Source organism: Lacerta agilis, chromosome 6 (genome assembly GCF_009819535.1).
Source record: "Lacerta agilis isolate rLacAgi1 chromosome 6, rLacAgi1.pri, whole genome shotgun sequence".
Lineage (NCBI taxonomy): Eukaryota > Metazoa > Chordata > Lepidosauria > Squamata > Lacertidae > Lacerta > Lacerta agilis.
The window spans coordinates 60,568,492-60,584,281 of NC_046317.1; the positions used below are offsets into that span (position 1 = coordinate 60,568,492).

The window sequence follows — 15,790 nt, forward strand, 5'->3', positions numbered from 1 at the left end:
TCAAGATTGAATTAATTTAATGAAGTGAGAATACAGTGTTGCCAAAACACAAGGCACTGCTGCTCCAAAGAGAAGCAAAGATTATTTCTGACCACTACAGAGCACAGCTCCTTAATGTGAATACAGGAGGCCATTTTGGCAAGACTAACCCCGCTTGCTTTAGCACATTTGTGGAGAGAAGCAGTGCATTCATTTGTAAACCAGAGGGAGGCTCCACATTCTCAGATTGCGATATTCAGAAATCTAGCTTCCGTAATTTGTAAGAACAGGAAGACAAGGGTAAGCACTGGTGAATCTGTACAAAGCACTGAAGAGTAGGATTAGTATAAAATGGGAGCAAAAAACTACAGTTAGTTCAAGTACACTGCCTGCCCAATACAAAAAGGACATTGTTTATAAAGAGGATTCAAAAAGACACCTCTGGCCCTTGAGAAAGCTGGAAAAGGCAGCATGGGCATGCAACACAGGAAGAGACCGTGTAGATGCCTATATTTTGTGTCCCAGGAAGCTTTACTGTGCAGAGGGATGAAGGACATAGCCAGCATGTTAAATTTTTTATTCTAGATAGAGCGAATAGCTCCACCTCTCCACCTTGACCCCATCTGTGGAGTCCATGGGAAAGGGAAAGATACACTTCAGACAGCACAGTCACATCATCTGCCAATACGCCCCTTTTACAGGAGGGGGCAACCTTTGCGCTTTTTGTTCTTCCTGACTTGCAAGGCGGCTCGAGTTGCCATTTCGAACACTTCCCGGACACCATCCTTCGTCTTGGCTGAGCACTCAAGGTAGCCAAAAGCATTGATCCTGTTTGCCATGTCTCTCCCTTCCTCTGGTTTCACTGGCTCCTTACAAAGACAAAGAAAAAAACACAATCCAAATCAATGAAACTTCTGCAAGGCTCGATTTAAGGAAGGACTCGAGTTAGCACAAGTGTAACACCCTATCCAGCACAGCTCCTTGCAGAAATATGGGTGGCCATTTTGGCAAGACTGAAAGGACATTCTCACATGAATTGGGCTGGGTGGGGGAAAGAAGACAGTCCACATATAGAAAGGGTCAGCAAGGCCTTTTCCATGCTCAAATATGTACTCCGTGTTTGGAAGGCCAGAGGGCTGGGCAGTGCAAACTCGGGGGCAGGGCCAGTGCTGTGGCCCCATTGGCGCTTTCTATATGTGGACCCCCTATTCACACAATTAACACTTGAAGCAGATTTTAGCATCCTTCTTATAGTCATACAGGGTAAGATGGGGCTTAATCTTTGTACCAGAGAACTTTGTACCAGAGATCTGTCCCAAGCCATCTGGATGCAAGGGAGAGAGGAGAGCGAACATGTACACGTCTTAGCAAAATTTGTTATGGGCTTCTGCAGTGATCAAATCTCCTCTGGACCGCTATGCCCTGCAGGAGACTGCCCCATCATCAATCTGCAATCTCTTTCATCTACCTTTATGGTGTCTCTGTCTTGCCCAGGTGCTAGGCTTGTGGTCCTACTGAAAAGATCAGGGAGTCAGTCCCTCCCTAGCCAGGCTCTGACTCCACTGTAGGTTTTCTGTATCTCATAGGGCTTCAGGAACCCTGCTTCCAAGCAGTAGTTTTCCAACTTTTAACTCCAGCCTAGACCCATCATCTTCTTGTTGCAGTACAAACTGCCTCTCTTCCCTTCTCACCCCAAAATCCTTTAATCCACTTCTGGGTGTTAACCAAAGATATTGCCAAATTCAGAATTAGGAAGATTGGAGTTCATTTAGTTTTTAATTCCTTCAGCTCAAAATTCCCTGCACGAACCCCCTCTGAAGTTCAGTTCACAATGGTTTCACCACCAGGTAAAACCACAGAGCAAGGAATCTTGCACTCTGCACATGCCAGTCCACCCTTTCCCCCTTTGCGTTGCATATACACCAAATGTTTAAAGCACATTTCATCCCCCCCCCGGCAAAGAAATTGTGGGGACTATAGTTCACCCTTACAAAACTACCCTGCACCCTTAAACTACAATTCCCATTATTTTTTTTGGGGGGGGGGTGCTTTAAATATGTATGTATGTAGGAGAGACTTTTATCATTACAGCCTGAATATTTGATAACGCTCAGTAGCACTGAGCTATGTGAGTTTTAACTGTCAATACCTCCAGAAGCAACTCCTTATGCATCCCTGCCTGGAAGAGATTTTATTGACCCTGCTCAGAGGCAGCTTCACTACCAGTCCTCCCCTTCTGCAAGGGTTGCTGTGTTTGGGAAAGTGGAAGTAGGAGCAACTTCCCATGGACTTCTGTCTTTCTGGGCTTTCTTGTAAAAGCCCTGAATATCCTCCCAAGAATTATGAGGAATGTCAGATCAGGTTAAGAGCACCACTGGAGAAGGGCACTATCTTGCAGGTGGACCAAAGATTGAGAGCATGTGGCTGCAATATCAAGAAATAAGGTAACATGAAATCATAATGAAAGATGGTAGAATCAGAGTTGTAGAGTTGGAAGCTACTCTGAGGGTCATAAAGTCCCAACGCCCTGCAATGTAGGAACTCAGCTAAATCCATACGTAATATTCCAGAATTGAGACGCTTGCATTAACCTCCTAAAAGCAACCCAACATCTTTCTGGGAGTGCTCCACTAAAGAGCAAATTATTATTCACAAGACATTTTGTTTTCTTAATCACCAATATAATATGAGATGGGAAATTGGGGGGGGGGGTTAGTATAACAATTCAAGTACTGACAAATCATTCTACAGTTTTGAAATAATATTCTGATCTCCCAGAAAGAAGAGATTCCCTAAATTTCTTGTGTGAAAAATCCAGAGCTTTTACAAGTTTCACCTAATACTTCAGAGTAGTATTTTATTTTATTTATTTTATTTATTCAAGAAATTTTATTACAGATTAAAAATGCATATAACAAATAATTACATATTACATTTCCATTAACATGAGATATGAATTAAATTCGAGATACAGAAATAAAAAGAATGAATACAGAAAGTAAAAAGTTACAGCATGAAAGAAGAGAAAGAGAGGAAAGTGAGACAAAAGAAACAGAAAAGATAGAAAAGTAGATTTCCTACAGAGTAGTATTTTAAATAAGATCCATGTATACTATTTAATTGCATTAACTATCTAATTCTCTTTTTTACACTTTTAAGTTTTTAATTTACTTTTGAAGATTTCTCATGCAATCCTGCTTGGAATAATGCTCCCTAGTTTGAGAATACACAAAAGGCACTAGTTTTATCTGAAAATCTTCAGTTATATCACCCATTTTAAAGGGTACTGGGTGACAAAAGGATAGGAGGAATATAGATTCTCCCCAAGATCACTTTACTGCTTAGCAGCAGCCATCAGAAATTCTGGTATGAAGAGTTCTCCAAGCTGTAGCAACAGCGGCTGCTGGTATGAAGCCTCCCCAGAAACAAAACAATGACACAAAATTATGTAAAACAAGTGAATTATTTCTCGCTTCAAAAACTCCACCAAGCTTTTCTTTTTTAAATAAGTAAATAAATACAGCAGGCTCCTCCTACCTGTTTCATCTTTGCCAGTTCCCTGCGGGTGTGATCATCATTCCGCAAGTCCTTCTTGTTCCCCACAAGGATGATGGGCACATTAGGACAGAAGTGTTTCACTTCAGGTGTCCATTTCTCTGGGATGTTTTCTGGAAAGGCCAATCACATTCTCATGAACCAGGTCAGGCCATGAAATTAAAACCCTCCTCCCAAAGAAGGGCAGATTCACAGGTATAATAATCCCATGGCACTTAAAAAGGAAGCTGTTTGAGACCTCTTCAAAACAGGCCACCCCCAGATCCAGTTTGTTGCCAAAAGCAAGACTGGATACAATGAGAGTCCTATTTCCAGAGCCCTGGCCAGCACATGGCTGAGAGCCTGCTCTCCCCTACCACACCCTGTAGCAGCTGAAAGGGAATACTGAACTCCCTATGCCAATGAAAGAAATAAAGTGACTTTGAATATGGGAAAGCTCTCCTCACCCAAATCCCAGAGCCACAGCAAAAAAAAAAAAAACACCATCCCTGCAGACGTGAGCAAGATCGGTTTCAGAGACAGAACACCACACAGAAGGAGCTGTGCAGAAAAGTTCAAAGCATCTCCCAGCGCACACACTTCTCTGCAGATTCCAGCTATGACAGATACGGTCACCATTATTAGAAGGTCTATAGCAGGCTTCCTCAACCTCGGACCTCCAGATGTTTTTGGCCTACAACTCCCATGATCCCTAGCTAGCAGGACCATTGGTCAGGGATGATGGGAACTGTAGTCTCAAAACATCTGGAGGGCCGAGGTTGAGGAAGCCTGGTCTATAGTGCTAGCAGATGGCCAAAGAGTCAACGCAGTTTAGTAGTTGTGTAAGGCCCAGTTAACTGTTTGCCCTCAAATGCAGAGGCAGGATCCTATCATCCTCCTCCAGCCAACAAGATGCTGTTTAATTCCTGTACAGAACTGCTCTAACATGGGCCTTGCTGGTTATATCCTGCATCACCTGCCAAACCCTGTATTCTTTTGAAGCATGTATCTATGTGTAGAGGCTGTTTAAAAGTGTCACTACCTGGAGTTTTAGAGGCAAAGTGTTATCTCTTAAAATGTGACAATACTGCGGTCCATAAAGTCCTATGAATAAATTCATAGTTAGAAATAGTGCTCCTGATTCTCAATTGTGCATTCGAAAGCAGTGGTTACTGGAATAAGGCTTCCCCCTTTTCAAGTGAGAAAAATACTGCAAGCAGCCAAACGTGTTTTCAAAAAGTCACTGGATGTCAGGGCAAGGCAGCTGCTTTCATGTATAGACCAGTAGACCTTTATTTATTACCTACTTATCTCATTTTTAACTTGTCCATGGTCAAACAAGGTGGGGTACCTCAAATAATATAAAATAAAACCAGCAATTCCAACAAAATCATTAACACATGAATCAGCCAGCATAACCTGTTCTTCCTTGTTTGTTCTACGGAGATCCAAACTTGAATCCAGGTCTTTCATTTGGAGGGGGGGGAAGACACAGGCCTACTCAAAAAAACGTGCTCTACATTGAGCTATGGCATTTCCCTTGACATTCTTAGACCAGCTGTGGCAAATCCTGGGAACTGTAGTTTAAGGGTGCTGGGAAATGTAGCTCTGCAAGCGACCTCCTAACAACTCTAAGCACCCTTAACAAACTACAGTTCCTGTGATTCTTTGCAGGAGGCTATGATCCTTAAAGTGTGCTTTAAATATCTGCCGTGAATGTGACCAATGTTTCCCAAAATAGCCATTTGCTTATCTGAATCCTGCAGGGACTGGAAGAATCACTACTTTGAAAGCTAAATTAAGTGTTTCAGCTTTCTCAACCCGCCTGCCCACAGAGTCCCCTTGTATCCTGTGGGTGTGACCATGAGCCAGCATCACATGCCCTGTGTACTCATGGCCTCTTACCTCAAGCCTAGAGTTTCTGTCATAGCCTTACCTAAACTGTCCGGACTATCAATGGAAAAGCACATGAGGATAACATCTGTGTCTGGATAAGAGAGGGGCCGTAGCCTGTCATAGTCTTCCTGCCCAGCCGTGTCCCAAAGGGCCAGCTCCACCTGGAGAGACAGAAGGAAGTTTATATCAGAGAGCAGCAGCATCAATACCACTCTGGATAAGAAATCGAAGCAAACAGGAACACAGACCCTTTTTTTCTTTCTCTCCCATAGTACATCTTTGTTAACAGGCAGCTTTAAAGGCAACCTGGCACAACATCTACCCTAATTAAACTGGCTGAGCCCAGTAATTGATTATGGCCATTATCCAGTGTGTTTTATAGGACTGCAGCGCTACCCTCAAGGGTGCCACCAAATGGTGTCAGATGATCATGAAGCTGTCAGGAGAGGCCAGGTCCAAACACAGCTCACAGCAACTTCTCTCCCAACCAATGTGGGATGGTCAGTTACAAGATGTGCAGACACGCAGAGATAACAGCATGACATCGATACCACGTTAGAATAGTTCTACTGAAGTTGCTGTAAACCTTTATTGAGTATTTATGAAATGGACAGTACACAGGTTGACCCAAAGGGAAAACTTAACTTGAGGCGGGAGTGGGGGGAGGAATAGGATGAAATCAGGGTTTTGGCAACAGGTGACAGAGCTGGGCGAGAACATTTTAAAGGGATTGGGTCAGAAGGACCAGCATGAAGTTCAGCATCCAGGGATGAACTGCAACAGAAACTGATGTGATACTTAGTTGGGGTTAAAAGCAGATGTAAACTCCAAAGGTGCACCTACTAGCAGAGAGAATTACCTGTTTCCCATCTACTTCAATGTCAGCAATGTAGTTTTCGAAGACGGTTGGCACATAGACCTCTGGGAATTGGTCCTTACTGAACACAATCAGCAGGCAGGTCTTTCCGCAAGCACCATCTCCGACAATCACCAGCTTTTTCCGAATCGCCGCCATGCCTGCAGAAAGGGAAAGAAGGCTAGATATGAAACACAGATCACAAAGACGCTGGAACCCTACAATAGGGGTGAGCAGAAAGTAGTTTGGGATCTACTGGTAAATTTCTCAGTGATTTGTAGGGCATTGGCAAACTTTTCTTACTCCCCATTGTTTAATGATAAGCAACAGCAAAACAACTTTTTTCTACCCAAGTTAGGCTGCTAAAATGAAGATAAGCTAATAACGAGGAGTGGACTTTCATGTGATGGGTTGGCGGCCTCAAATCAGTTCCAATATTGGAGGTAAATTCCTTGGCTCAGAAAGCTCTCAGAGGCACCTTGTTCTATAATTCTGTTTGTTTTCTGCACTTGGCTCTGATAGGTAGATCTTGAGGCTCTAATAAAAGCCCAAAGCAGATTGGACAAACCCCAAGCCTGCTCGCCCCTATGCTACTGGATAGCTCATAACTCCTCCTTGCAGGCAAGGCATATTCTGTGCCCAATATATGGCAACTGTTTATCCAGAAAAACTAAATCCTGCAATCGCAATGAATTATGAGAAAGCAAACAAGTAACCAGGCGCTATAGCACCCTTATATTTCAGAGTGGCCTGAAAATCCCTCCTGCTACCATGCAGCCTAAGGAAGTTCATTTTAAAATGTCACGAGTACTTTTCCAATCACCTCACAATTCAAAAAAAGCCAGCTTTTCTTGGACTGTCTCGCTGACTTCACTTGCAAGAACATGGCTGGGCTACATTTCAGAACAGATGTATAGATTAGCTACAAAAACCACAAAAATGTCACTGCACACCAGACTTTCTGCTGGTTTCAATGCAGCGGAAGATATTTTAGAAACCATAAAGTGCGCCCGGAGAGCACAGTGATGCAACAGAAGCAACACTCAACATGAATAAGCATTTATACTCGAGAAAGGTCCAGCTGAAAATTTCAAAATATTTAGGACGGCAATATTGTGCAAGCAAGGAAAAACAATTATCCTTATGACTTGTAACATGTATCACTGCCTTTGCTGGACAAACATTGTGAATACTATATATTACTGCCCTTCCCTTCCCCAGCTTCAAATTTTTGAAGCTGACCTCATTCATGAAGTTTTTTGGGGGAGGGGGTGCTCTAATATGTAGTTTCACAACCCCAAATCTGCACCTATTGGATTTTGGGGTATTATGCTAAAGGCACTGGTGGACTGTGCTGGGGAGTATGGCGGGGAGGGGGGGAGAGAAGAGAGGAGAACTTTGCTTTTTGGAGCAGAGCCAACAAAGGGATTTCATGGGGAATTCCAAGGGATGTCTGTAAGCACATTCGCAGCACAGGAAGCTGCAGCCACTTGCAACATTTCACCCTGCATATACTGTATGAGCAATGCTCCAAGATAGAACTGGTGTGGGCTCCGAGCACAAAGATAGCCAGAAGTCATTCTGAAGGCTGGAAGTCCTGTACAAATGCATTTCAAACCCAGAAAATCACACAGGTGTCTAAATTAGGCACCTGTAAACAGAAGGGAGATCAGTGATGCAGCAGAACACCTGCCATGTAATGAAAAATCAGGTTTAAAAAGGCGAAAACACCTGGGATATGAAGGCTTCAGAAGCTTTGCATTCAAAGTTCAAAGAACTATAGTGCTCGATTTGTCTGGATTTGTCTGCTGGATTAAACACTCTTGCAACAGAAGCCAGTGTACTCCCTGGCAATTATACACACAAACCCCAACAGAAACTCCCACCTAGAGATGTAAAATTTCCGGAAATTCTGAAGCTCAGAAAAAACCCCGGGTATTTTTCGGGGGGGGGGGACGGAAATTTTTGGAAAAATGGGGGGGGGGATGCTACATTAGCACTTCTTTTTTCTTTTCCAGATTGAAAGTCATTCTGTTACTTTAGAAACATAAAATATAGCTATGGACAATTTTAAGGGGCATAAAATTATCACAACTAGCATATTAAAAATATAGTGTATCCAAACAATTATTACAAACAGAATTTACTTTTAAAATAATATTTATTTTAACAAATGCAGCAACAATCTCCTGAACTGTTTACTTGTTTATGTGGAACAAAAACAACAACAAAAACCATGAAATTTAATCAGAATCATTTTCTGAGCTGTAATGATCAGTATCAGTTTCTGCTTCTGCATCTACTCTGTTGTGTCTGTCATTATCACAGTTATTATGGACTTCTAAAAACAATGTTTGCTCGGATTGAAACAATTTTTCCATTTTTTCCAATTTTTCGGGGAGAAAACAAAAAAGGCTTCAGGGAAAAAAACGGGAGGAAACGGTTTTTTCCAATTTTTCCCGTTCCCCCCCCCCCGGGCCTTCACATCTCTACTCCCACAACATAGGGGAAAGCACAAAGTATAATCAAGACTTGTGTCATAAATAATTAACTAATTAGATTCAGCTTCAAAAAGCAAGATGAAGTTCTCATCCATTTGTTCAGCACTCCTCCTACTCTGCCTGAAGCCAAGCTGACTATCAAGAAGGTTGCATCTAGAACATTTTGCCATAAACCTAGACCTCCAGAATACATGCAGTACTGCACTCCTTTCTCAGATACCAGACTTCTCAGGGGCAGCAGTGGTACAACTTTTATAATCTCCGGGGTTAAGATGACTCTGCTGTTTAGCATTCTGACAGTAAAAAGAGGGTGGAGTATTAACAGGGCTGAATTTAACCCTTTCTAGAGTCCCCAATTCTTCAGAATTAATACCTCGATTCAGCCAGCAAACACAGAAGATGTCATAAGACTTGCCAATTTGGAACAAACCCTGCCTGATGTAATGTCACAAGCCCCAACTCAAGACTATACAGTGGTACCCTGGGTTGCGTACGTAATTGGTTCCGGGTTACAGTTCACAACCCGAACAAGGGCACGAAACACCCGGAAGCAGCGGTTTGCGTATGCGTGAACTGCACAGAACGCTTCTGCGCATCCATGCACCACACACGCTCCGGGTTGTGCTTCTGGGTTACCGGAGTTCGTAACCCGAAAAGTACGTAACCCGGAGCATACGTAACCCGAGGTATGACTGTACAGTCTAGAGGTAATAATCTACACAAAGGCACAAGCATCAACCCACATGAAGGGGGGAAACACACCCAATTCTAGGTTTTTAAAAAAAATAAAACTAAACCTGAATCTAGTATTCAACTATCTGAGACGTTTCTCCAGCTCCCCAGTCATGAAACTGTTAATACTGTAATTGTTGGTTGCCATCTGTCTGTCTCAGGATACAATGGAAGAGTGCGCCTTCAGGGGTGAAGTCAAGCTGTTGGAGAGCTACAGCGCCTGCTGTGGCTGTAGAGACCGATATGGGAGAGACATGTTTTGTTGCAGCTGGGGCAGATGAAGGCATCCAGTTGTGCTGATGCAGATGTGCCATGGTATTTCTTCTCTCTGTGCTCCTCCCAGCAGTCATTCCTCCTCCTCTGGTCACTGCTATAGATATACAACCTGATTGTCTCCAGGTGTGTGTGTGTGTGTGTGTGTGTGTGTGTCATTTACAAACAACATTTCTTGGGTAAGAAGAACCTGTCACACTTTTGTCTTGGAATGGAGACATTGCCTGGTTCAACAGACCCCCGTCACTCCTTGAATGGATGTACACACCATCTTCAGTCAAGCTGAAGGCATAGAGTAACATGGAGAAGAATATGCTCAAGAGAGCTGAGGCAAGAACACTGTTTCACACCGCTCTTTATAGGGAAGGCATCCAAGGATGAGTCGTAATGCCTTTATACAAATCTATGGTGATACCACACTTGGAATATTGTGGACATTTCTGGTTGTCCTGTATCTCAAAAAGGGTGCTATAGAATCAGAAAAGGACAAGAGATGATCTGGGGCTAGAGTTAATTCCTAGGGAGTGGGAAAGGTTACAACTAAGGCTTTTTAGTTGTCTTGCTTTTTGTTTGTTTGTTTTTAAAGACAAGAGGATATGCTCGACATTTATATACATGTTTTAAGTTTACTAACTGCATTTATATGTTCCCCAACAACAAAATGTTTTCTTGATGGCTTCCAATAAAGGAAAAACAAATGCATATAAAAATAAAAACGAAACCAATAACCATAAAACCTAAGAACATAAAACCAGCAGCCAGAGGATAAAAGCAACGTAACAAAAACTCACAGCAATACCATAATTCTGAAAGTTTTAAAATGTGCGATAACATCGAGTCATAAAAGACACTGAAGATAAAAAGGTTTAAGAGCTTGATAAAATAGAAAGATCTTAACCTGGTGATGGAACACTAGAGCATAGCTGTCGGGTGAGTTGAGCAAGCATTGTGTGGAGAAAGCGCATAGAGAATAGACATTTAGTTCTCCCTTCTCTCATAATACTAGAACCTGGGGTCAACCAATGAAGCTCAGTGGTGGGTGATTCAAGACAAGCAAAAAGAGGCACACAGCACAGAACCAAACAATGGAACGCTCCACCACAAGATGGCTTTTCTACAATCAAGTGGTATACAACGTCACATAAATTTATCATAAACCCAAATAAAATACCTCCAAACAGGGATATTCCTAGATTATGCAACACTCTATTTCGTACCTTGGCCCTGATTCATGTTTTCTACTGTATCATGACTGGATAGATCTGTAATGTTGCTTTCACAGTGCAGCATATTAATATCTGCCTTTATGCTATTTTGCCTTGACAAATCAATTCAACACAGGTTGTTCTAGGGTGCAAAAACAACAACAACAAAGACCTCTGCTAAGATCTCAGGAAAGACCAGAACTTTATGTGTTTGCTCTAAATAACAGCATTTTGCCATAATTCTTCCATAACAGGCTTTACTTTAACTGATGTGCTTCAAATTAGGACAATCTCTTGTGTCCTTTTTAAAAACATACATACATGCATGCTTCTGTATGTGGTGGGGAGAATTAGCATGCAGACAACTATACAAACATGAATACTCCCCTCCCAAATCTCACAAAGTTGTTTGAGGTGTGGTGGGGGGAAACAGATGCAGGTACTGTTCGCAACACTTCACCTGACTACTTTGAACCCGTAAATATTGAATGGAAGGAGGAGACTTCCAAGTGTGATGTTGGCAAAAAGAGGGAAGACTTGAAAAAGTCAGAGCATATCCATATTGATAAGCAGCTTGTTCTCAGAGACAAAGCCAACAGGAGCTAAATATTTTATTCATCACATTCAGCCTGCAGTCGGTGGATAAGACAGATGGGATCATTGCTCTTAAGATACTGCCAGTTAAATGTGGAGAATTGAATATCATTCCTTTTCATCCAGCCTACTGCAAGAAATTATGCCAGAGATGGGTCTGACATTTGTCATCCATATAACACTTTTATTGAGCAAAGTGTTTTATAAACCTCATTTCATTCGTCCTCGGCTGGCCTTTCAGGGTGGTTATTTACATTTTATGGTTAAAAAATGCAAGCAACTTTATTGCTTAACCACTGGTCTTTACAATAATAAAAATAATAAAAACACAGTTTGCAGCACACAACATAAAGCCTTCTTAAAAACTCATAAAAAGCAGTACAGTGGTACCTTGGGTTAAGAACTTAATTCGTTCCGGAGGTCCGTTCTTAACCTGAAACTGTTCTTAACCTGAAGCACCACTTTAGCTAATGGGGCCTCCTGCTGCCGCTGTGCCGCCAGAGCACGATTTCTGTTCTTATCCTGAAGCAAAGTTCTTAACCTGAAGCGTTGTTTCTGGGTTAGCGGAGTCTGTAACCTGAAGCGTCTGTAACCTGAGGTACCACTGTGGTCTGTTGTAATGCACTCATATGAAGGGAAATTATGGACACCGCCATAGCTATAGCAGAGAATCTATGACTACCCTTGGGACTCGAATCTGAATCTTCAGTGATCCAATTTATTGGAGGTTTTAAAGCAGAGGTTGGATGGCCATCTGCCAGGGATTCTTTAGTTGTGCTTCCTACATTGCAAGGGGTTGGACTACATGACCCCTGGGGTTCCTTCCAACTCTACAATTCTTTTATTCTATTATACTAATTTTAGAGAAATAGGAAGGGGTAAGATGTTTAGAAGAGTTCACCTATTAAAAAAAGAGTTCACCCTGTGAACCAGATGTCGAAGAGAAAAACAACTACCAGACTTTTAGAAGACAACTGAAAGCAGCCCTGTTTAGGGAAGCTTTTAATGTTTAATATATTGTTGCATTTAATATTCTGTTGGAAGCCGCCCAGAGTGGCTGGGGAAACCCGGCCAGATGGGCGGGGGTATAAATAAATTATTATTATTATTATTATTATTATTATTATTATTATTATTATTATTATTTTATAAAATATCCATTTTAAAAAGGTGATGTGCTATATATATATATATATATATGTGTGTGTGTGTGTGTGTGTGTGTGTGTGTGTGTGTGCAGTGAAACACCATATCAAACAGCTAATGCAGATGCAATGACAAAAATGTTTTAACTTGCCTTTTGGAGGGTAAGCAGGAGAGCGCCAAACAGAATACATCTTGACACTGTGAGGGAGACAAACTGGGTGAAGGAGACAAACTGGGTGAAGAGCTAAAGACACTTTTGTTGCTTGGGGTGGGGGAGCTGGACAGATCTGGCAAACATAGGTGATATGTTGCTATAGGAACTCATTGTTAAATCACTGTCCTGAATAACTAGGCAATAAGTGAAAGCAGGCAAGAGGCATGTCTCTCTCCTCACCCCTTAGCTACAGAGGATGTCATCTACCTGCTTGTGTGTTTAAGTAAGCACAGCCTGCAGTTAGGAATTTTGGCTTCTGGAAACACAGGGTGCTGGCAGTCTTCCTCAAGATCTGGTGTGGGAGAAGTGGGGTGCTGAAGTGCTTGAGCTTTGTGCTTCCACCCATGTCCTCAACTTGTGCACATGCAAACATTACAAAGATCTCCTTCCTTTCCTTCATTTTGTTTGACCCCACTTTTTACAATCCAACCCACCCAACCATATATGGGGATATGGGTAGCCATATAAATTTTACTAATTACTAAGACTGGTAAAATGAGCTGCTATCTTCCTGGCACCTCCTTTAAGGTACATATAGAACTGAACTAGGACTCCCTAGAGGTAAAATAATAAATCCCCCCCCCCAATAGTGTTTTTGTGGCATTGATTTGCTATCCTCTTTTCCCTTAGCTCATGATCCATAGTGCAAGTGAAGCAAGTTGTATTAGTAGGTCTCTCTCTGCTTATTTTTTGCACACATGGAATGTGGGAAGCACCCCTGGGTTGCTAAAAACCACCATGTCTGAACATTTTGTTGGTTGGCATTTATAACAATACTTGGAGCCAAGATACTGGGGCCTTTGACTGGCACACTCATAAGACTACTCCTTCAGAGCAGCTATGGGACTAAACCAGAAAGGAAGCAGACAAATCAAGGGTTGGGAATTTATGAGTCTGTTCAAGCTGGAGGTATGGGGTGGCTTAAGGGATAACAAAGGGTTATCTCGAATGAACTCTATGTAAGTTTATTTGACGTTTTCAGCAATCCTTTATCTGTGGTGGTTTGGTATAAAACATTGGCCAGAGGTTGAAGACAAATGTCTTTGTTACTGATAACTTACATGTTCCCCCACATCCTTAGCCCCATTCCTGGTGTTGGGGGAAGGGAGAGACAAACTGGGTGAAGAGCTAAAGACTTGTCTTGCTGACAGATTGCTCTAATAGCAGACACAGCCAAAAGATGGATTATCAGAAATGTAGTTAATCGCATATGGGTTCTACAGTGCACTATGCATCTAATTAGAGGCCGTGCACTGCTCTGGTTCGCCAGAAGCGGCTTTGTCATGCTGGCCACATGACCCGGAAGCTGTATGCTGGCTCCCTTGGTCATTAACGCAAGATGAGCGTCGCAACCCCAGAGTCGGACACAACTAGACCTAATGGTCAGGGGTCCCTTTTCCTTAAAAGGGCATGGCACAGTGAGAAAGAAATCAAGGAACAAAAGGTTAGCAAGTGCAGGAATTACATGAACCTTGACCAAAGAAAAACTGAGCAGATCTTAACTCATCTCCCTGATGGGTTTTCAAACCTAATCACATTATTTTAGTCCAAGACTATTGTCCTCATGCTATCAATGACAACATAATCATGTTGCAGGACATGCAACAATTGCGATAGAAAAGCTCCCTTAGTGTCTCCAGAGACCATTAACACTTTTTTGGGGGGGGTGTGCAAGGGTCACATTCACCCTTACCCACCTCTCCAAGGGCTACATGCCAGTGGGAAAGGATCAGAGCAAAATAAAAATAAGTGGGGTCACTAGTCCATGACCAGGGAGAAAATAAATATTCATTAATGATTGATTCATGGTTTTATACACCCCAAAGGAAGGCAGAAAAATTGTACAGCAATTAACCAATCATGCTTCAGAAAATGAAATGATTTTATTCACTTTGTGTTGAATCTATTAGAAAATGGAAGAAGGCACCCATATCGCAATGGACTTGAGAACATTGATTGGTGTTTGCTAGTAGGAATGATTAATATGAGAGTGCCTAAGCCACATTCATTCAGTGCTGCAAAGTTGATAACTGGAAACAATCCAACTCAGATTCCAACACTGTAATTGACTGTGTACGCTTGTATGCATTGTGAAATGCCAGCCAGCCTTGAGATAAGCCAAATTTGAACAATTCTACCCCTAGAGATTTTGTTACCTAGGTTATGTTTATAAAGAGATGGCCTTATCTACAAAAGAGGAATTCCTAGTTATATATAACTGAAGATAGATAATAAAGGTACTCTACAAGGCTGATATCTTAAATTGTCATTGCCTTCTATCCTGCAGACACAATATGTTGGTCTTCAACACACTTAAGGAGCATTAAACAGTAGATCGGAATAATGTTATCAACACTTAGCGTTTTATATAGCACTCTCATGCACAGTACTTCATCATATACAAGATTTCAATAACTGTTACAGACAACCCTGTGAAGCGTGGCATTAGCTCGTTTCATGTGTGCAAGAGGTTCCACATGAAGAAAGAAACAGCAGGACTGTACTGCTGGTCCTGTTCCCAAATGTGGCATCTCCCAGCCCCATCTCTGACATCAGCACATCAGGTATGGACATCCTAGCTCAGGAATCCCCACCTAACGCCATGCATGTTTGGGAGAGGCAATGGCTTCACCCATTTTACACATGGATACTCACATGAAGGAACGTTTTGAAGACTGTCCAGAAACTTCAAATGGTCCAAAAATGTATCAGCAAAGGAAGCACACATAGGAGCACACCACAACAGCCCAGTACATGCTCACAGTGCTTAAAGAGATAGAGCAGCTACCAATTCATTCCTGGGCACAATTCCGAAGTGCTTGGCTTGGTCTACATTCACGTTTCCCTTTCCTCCGAGGCT

At 42.2% G+C, this 15,790-nt stretch overlaps 1 protein-coding gene across 2 annotated transcripts in view; it reads right to left on the bottom strand.

The window, feature by feature from the left end:
* RHOC (ras homolog family member C) overlaps nucleotides 1-15,790 on the bottom strand; it is a 31,082-nt gene continuing 15,292 nt past the window's right edge. For both annotated transcript variants that reach the window (XM_033152962.1, XM_033152961.1), the window contains exons 2-5: nucleotides 6,269-6,426; nucleotides 5,450-5,570; nucleotides 3,517-3,647; nucleotides 1-848 (exon numbers count right to left, since the gene is read on the bottom strand). In XM_033152962.1, the coding sequence (XP_033008853.1) occupies nucleotides 675-848; nucleotides 3,517-3,647; nucleotides 5,450-5,570; nucleotides 6,269-6,424 (582 nt within the window). In that variant the 5' untranslated portion in view covers nucleotides 6,425-6,426 and the 3' untranslated portion in view covers nucleotides 1-674. The remainder of the gene's footprint in view (nucleotides 849-3,516; nucleotides 3,648-5,449; nucleotides 5,571-6,268; nucleotides 6,427-15,790) is intronic.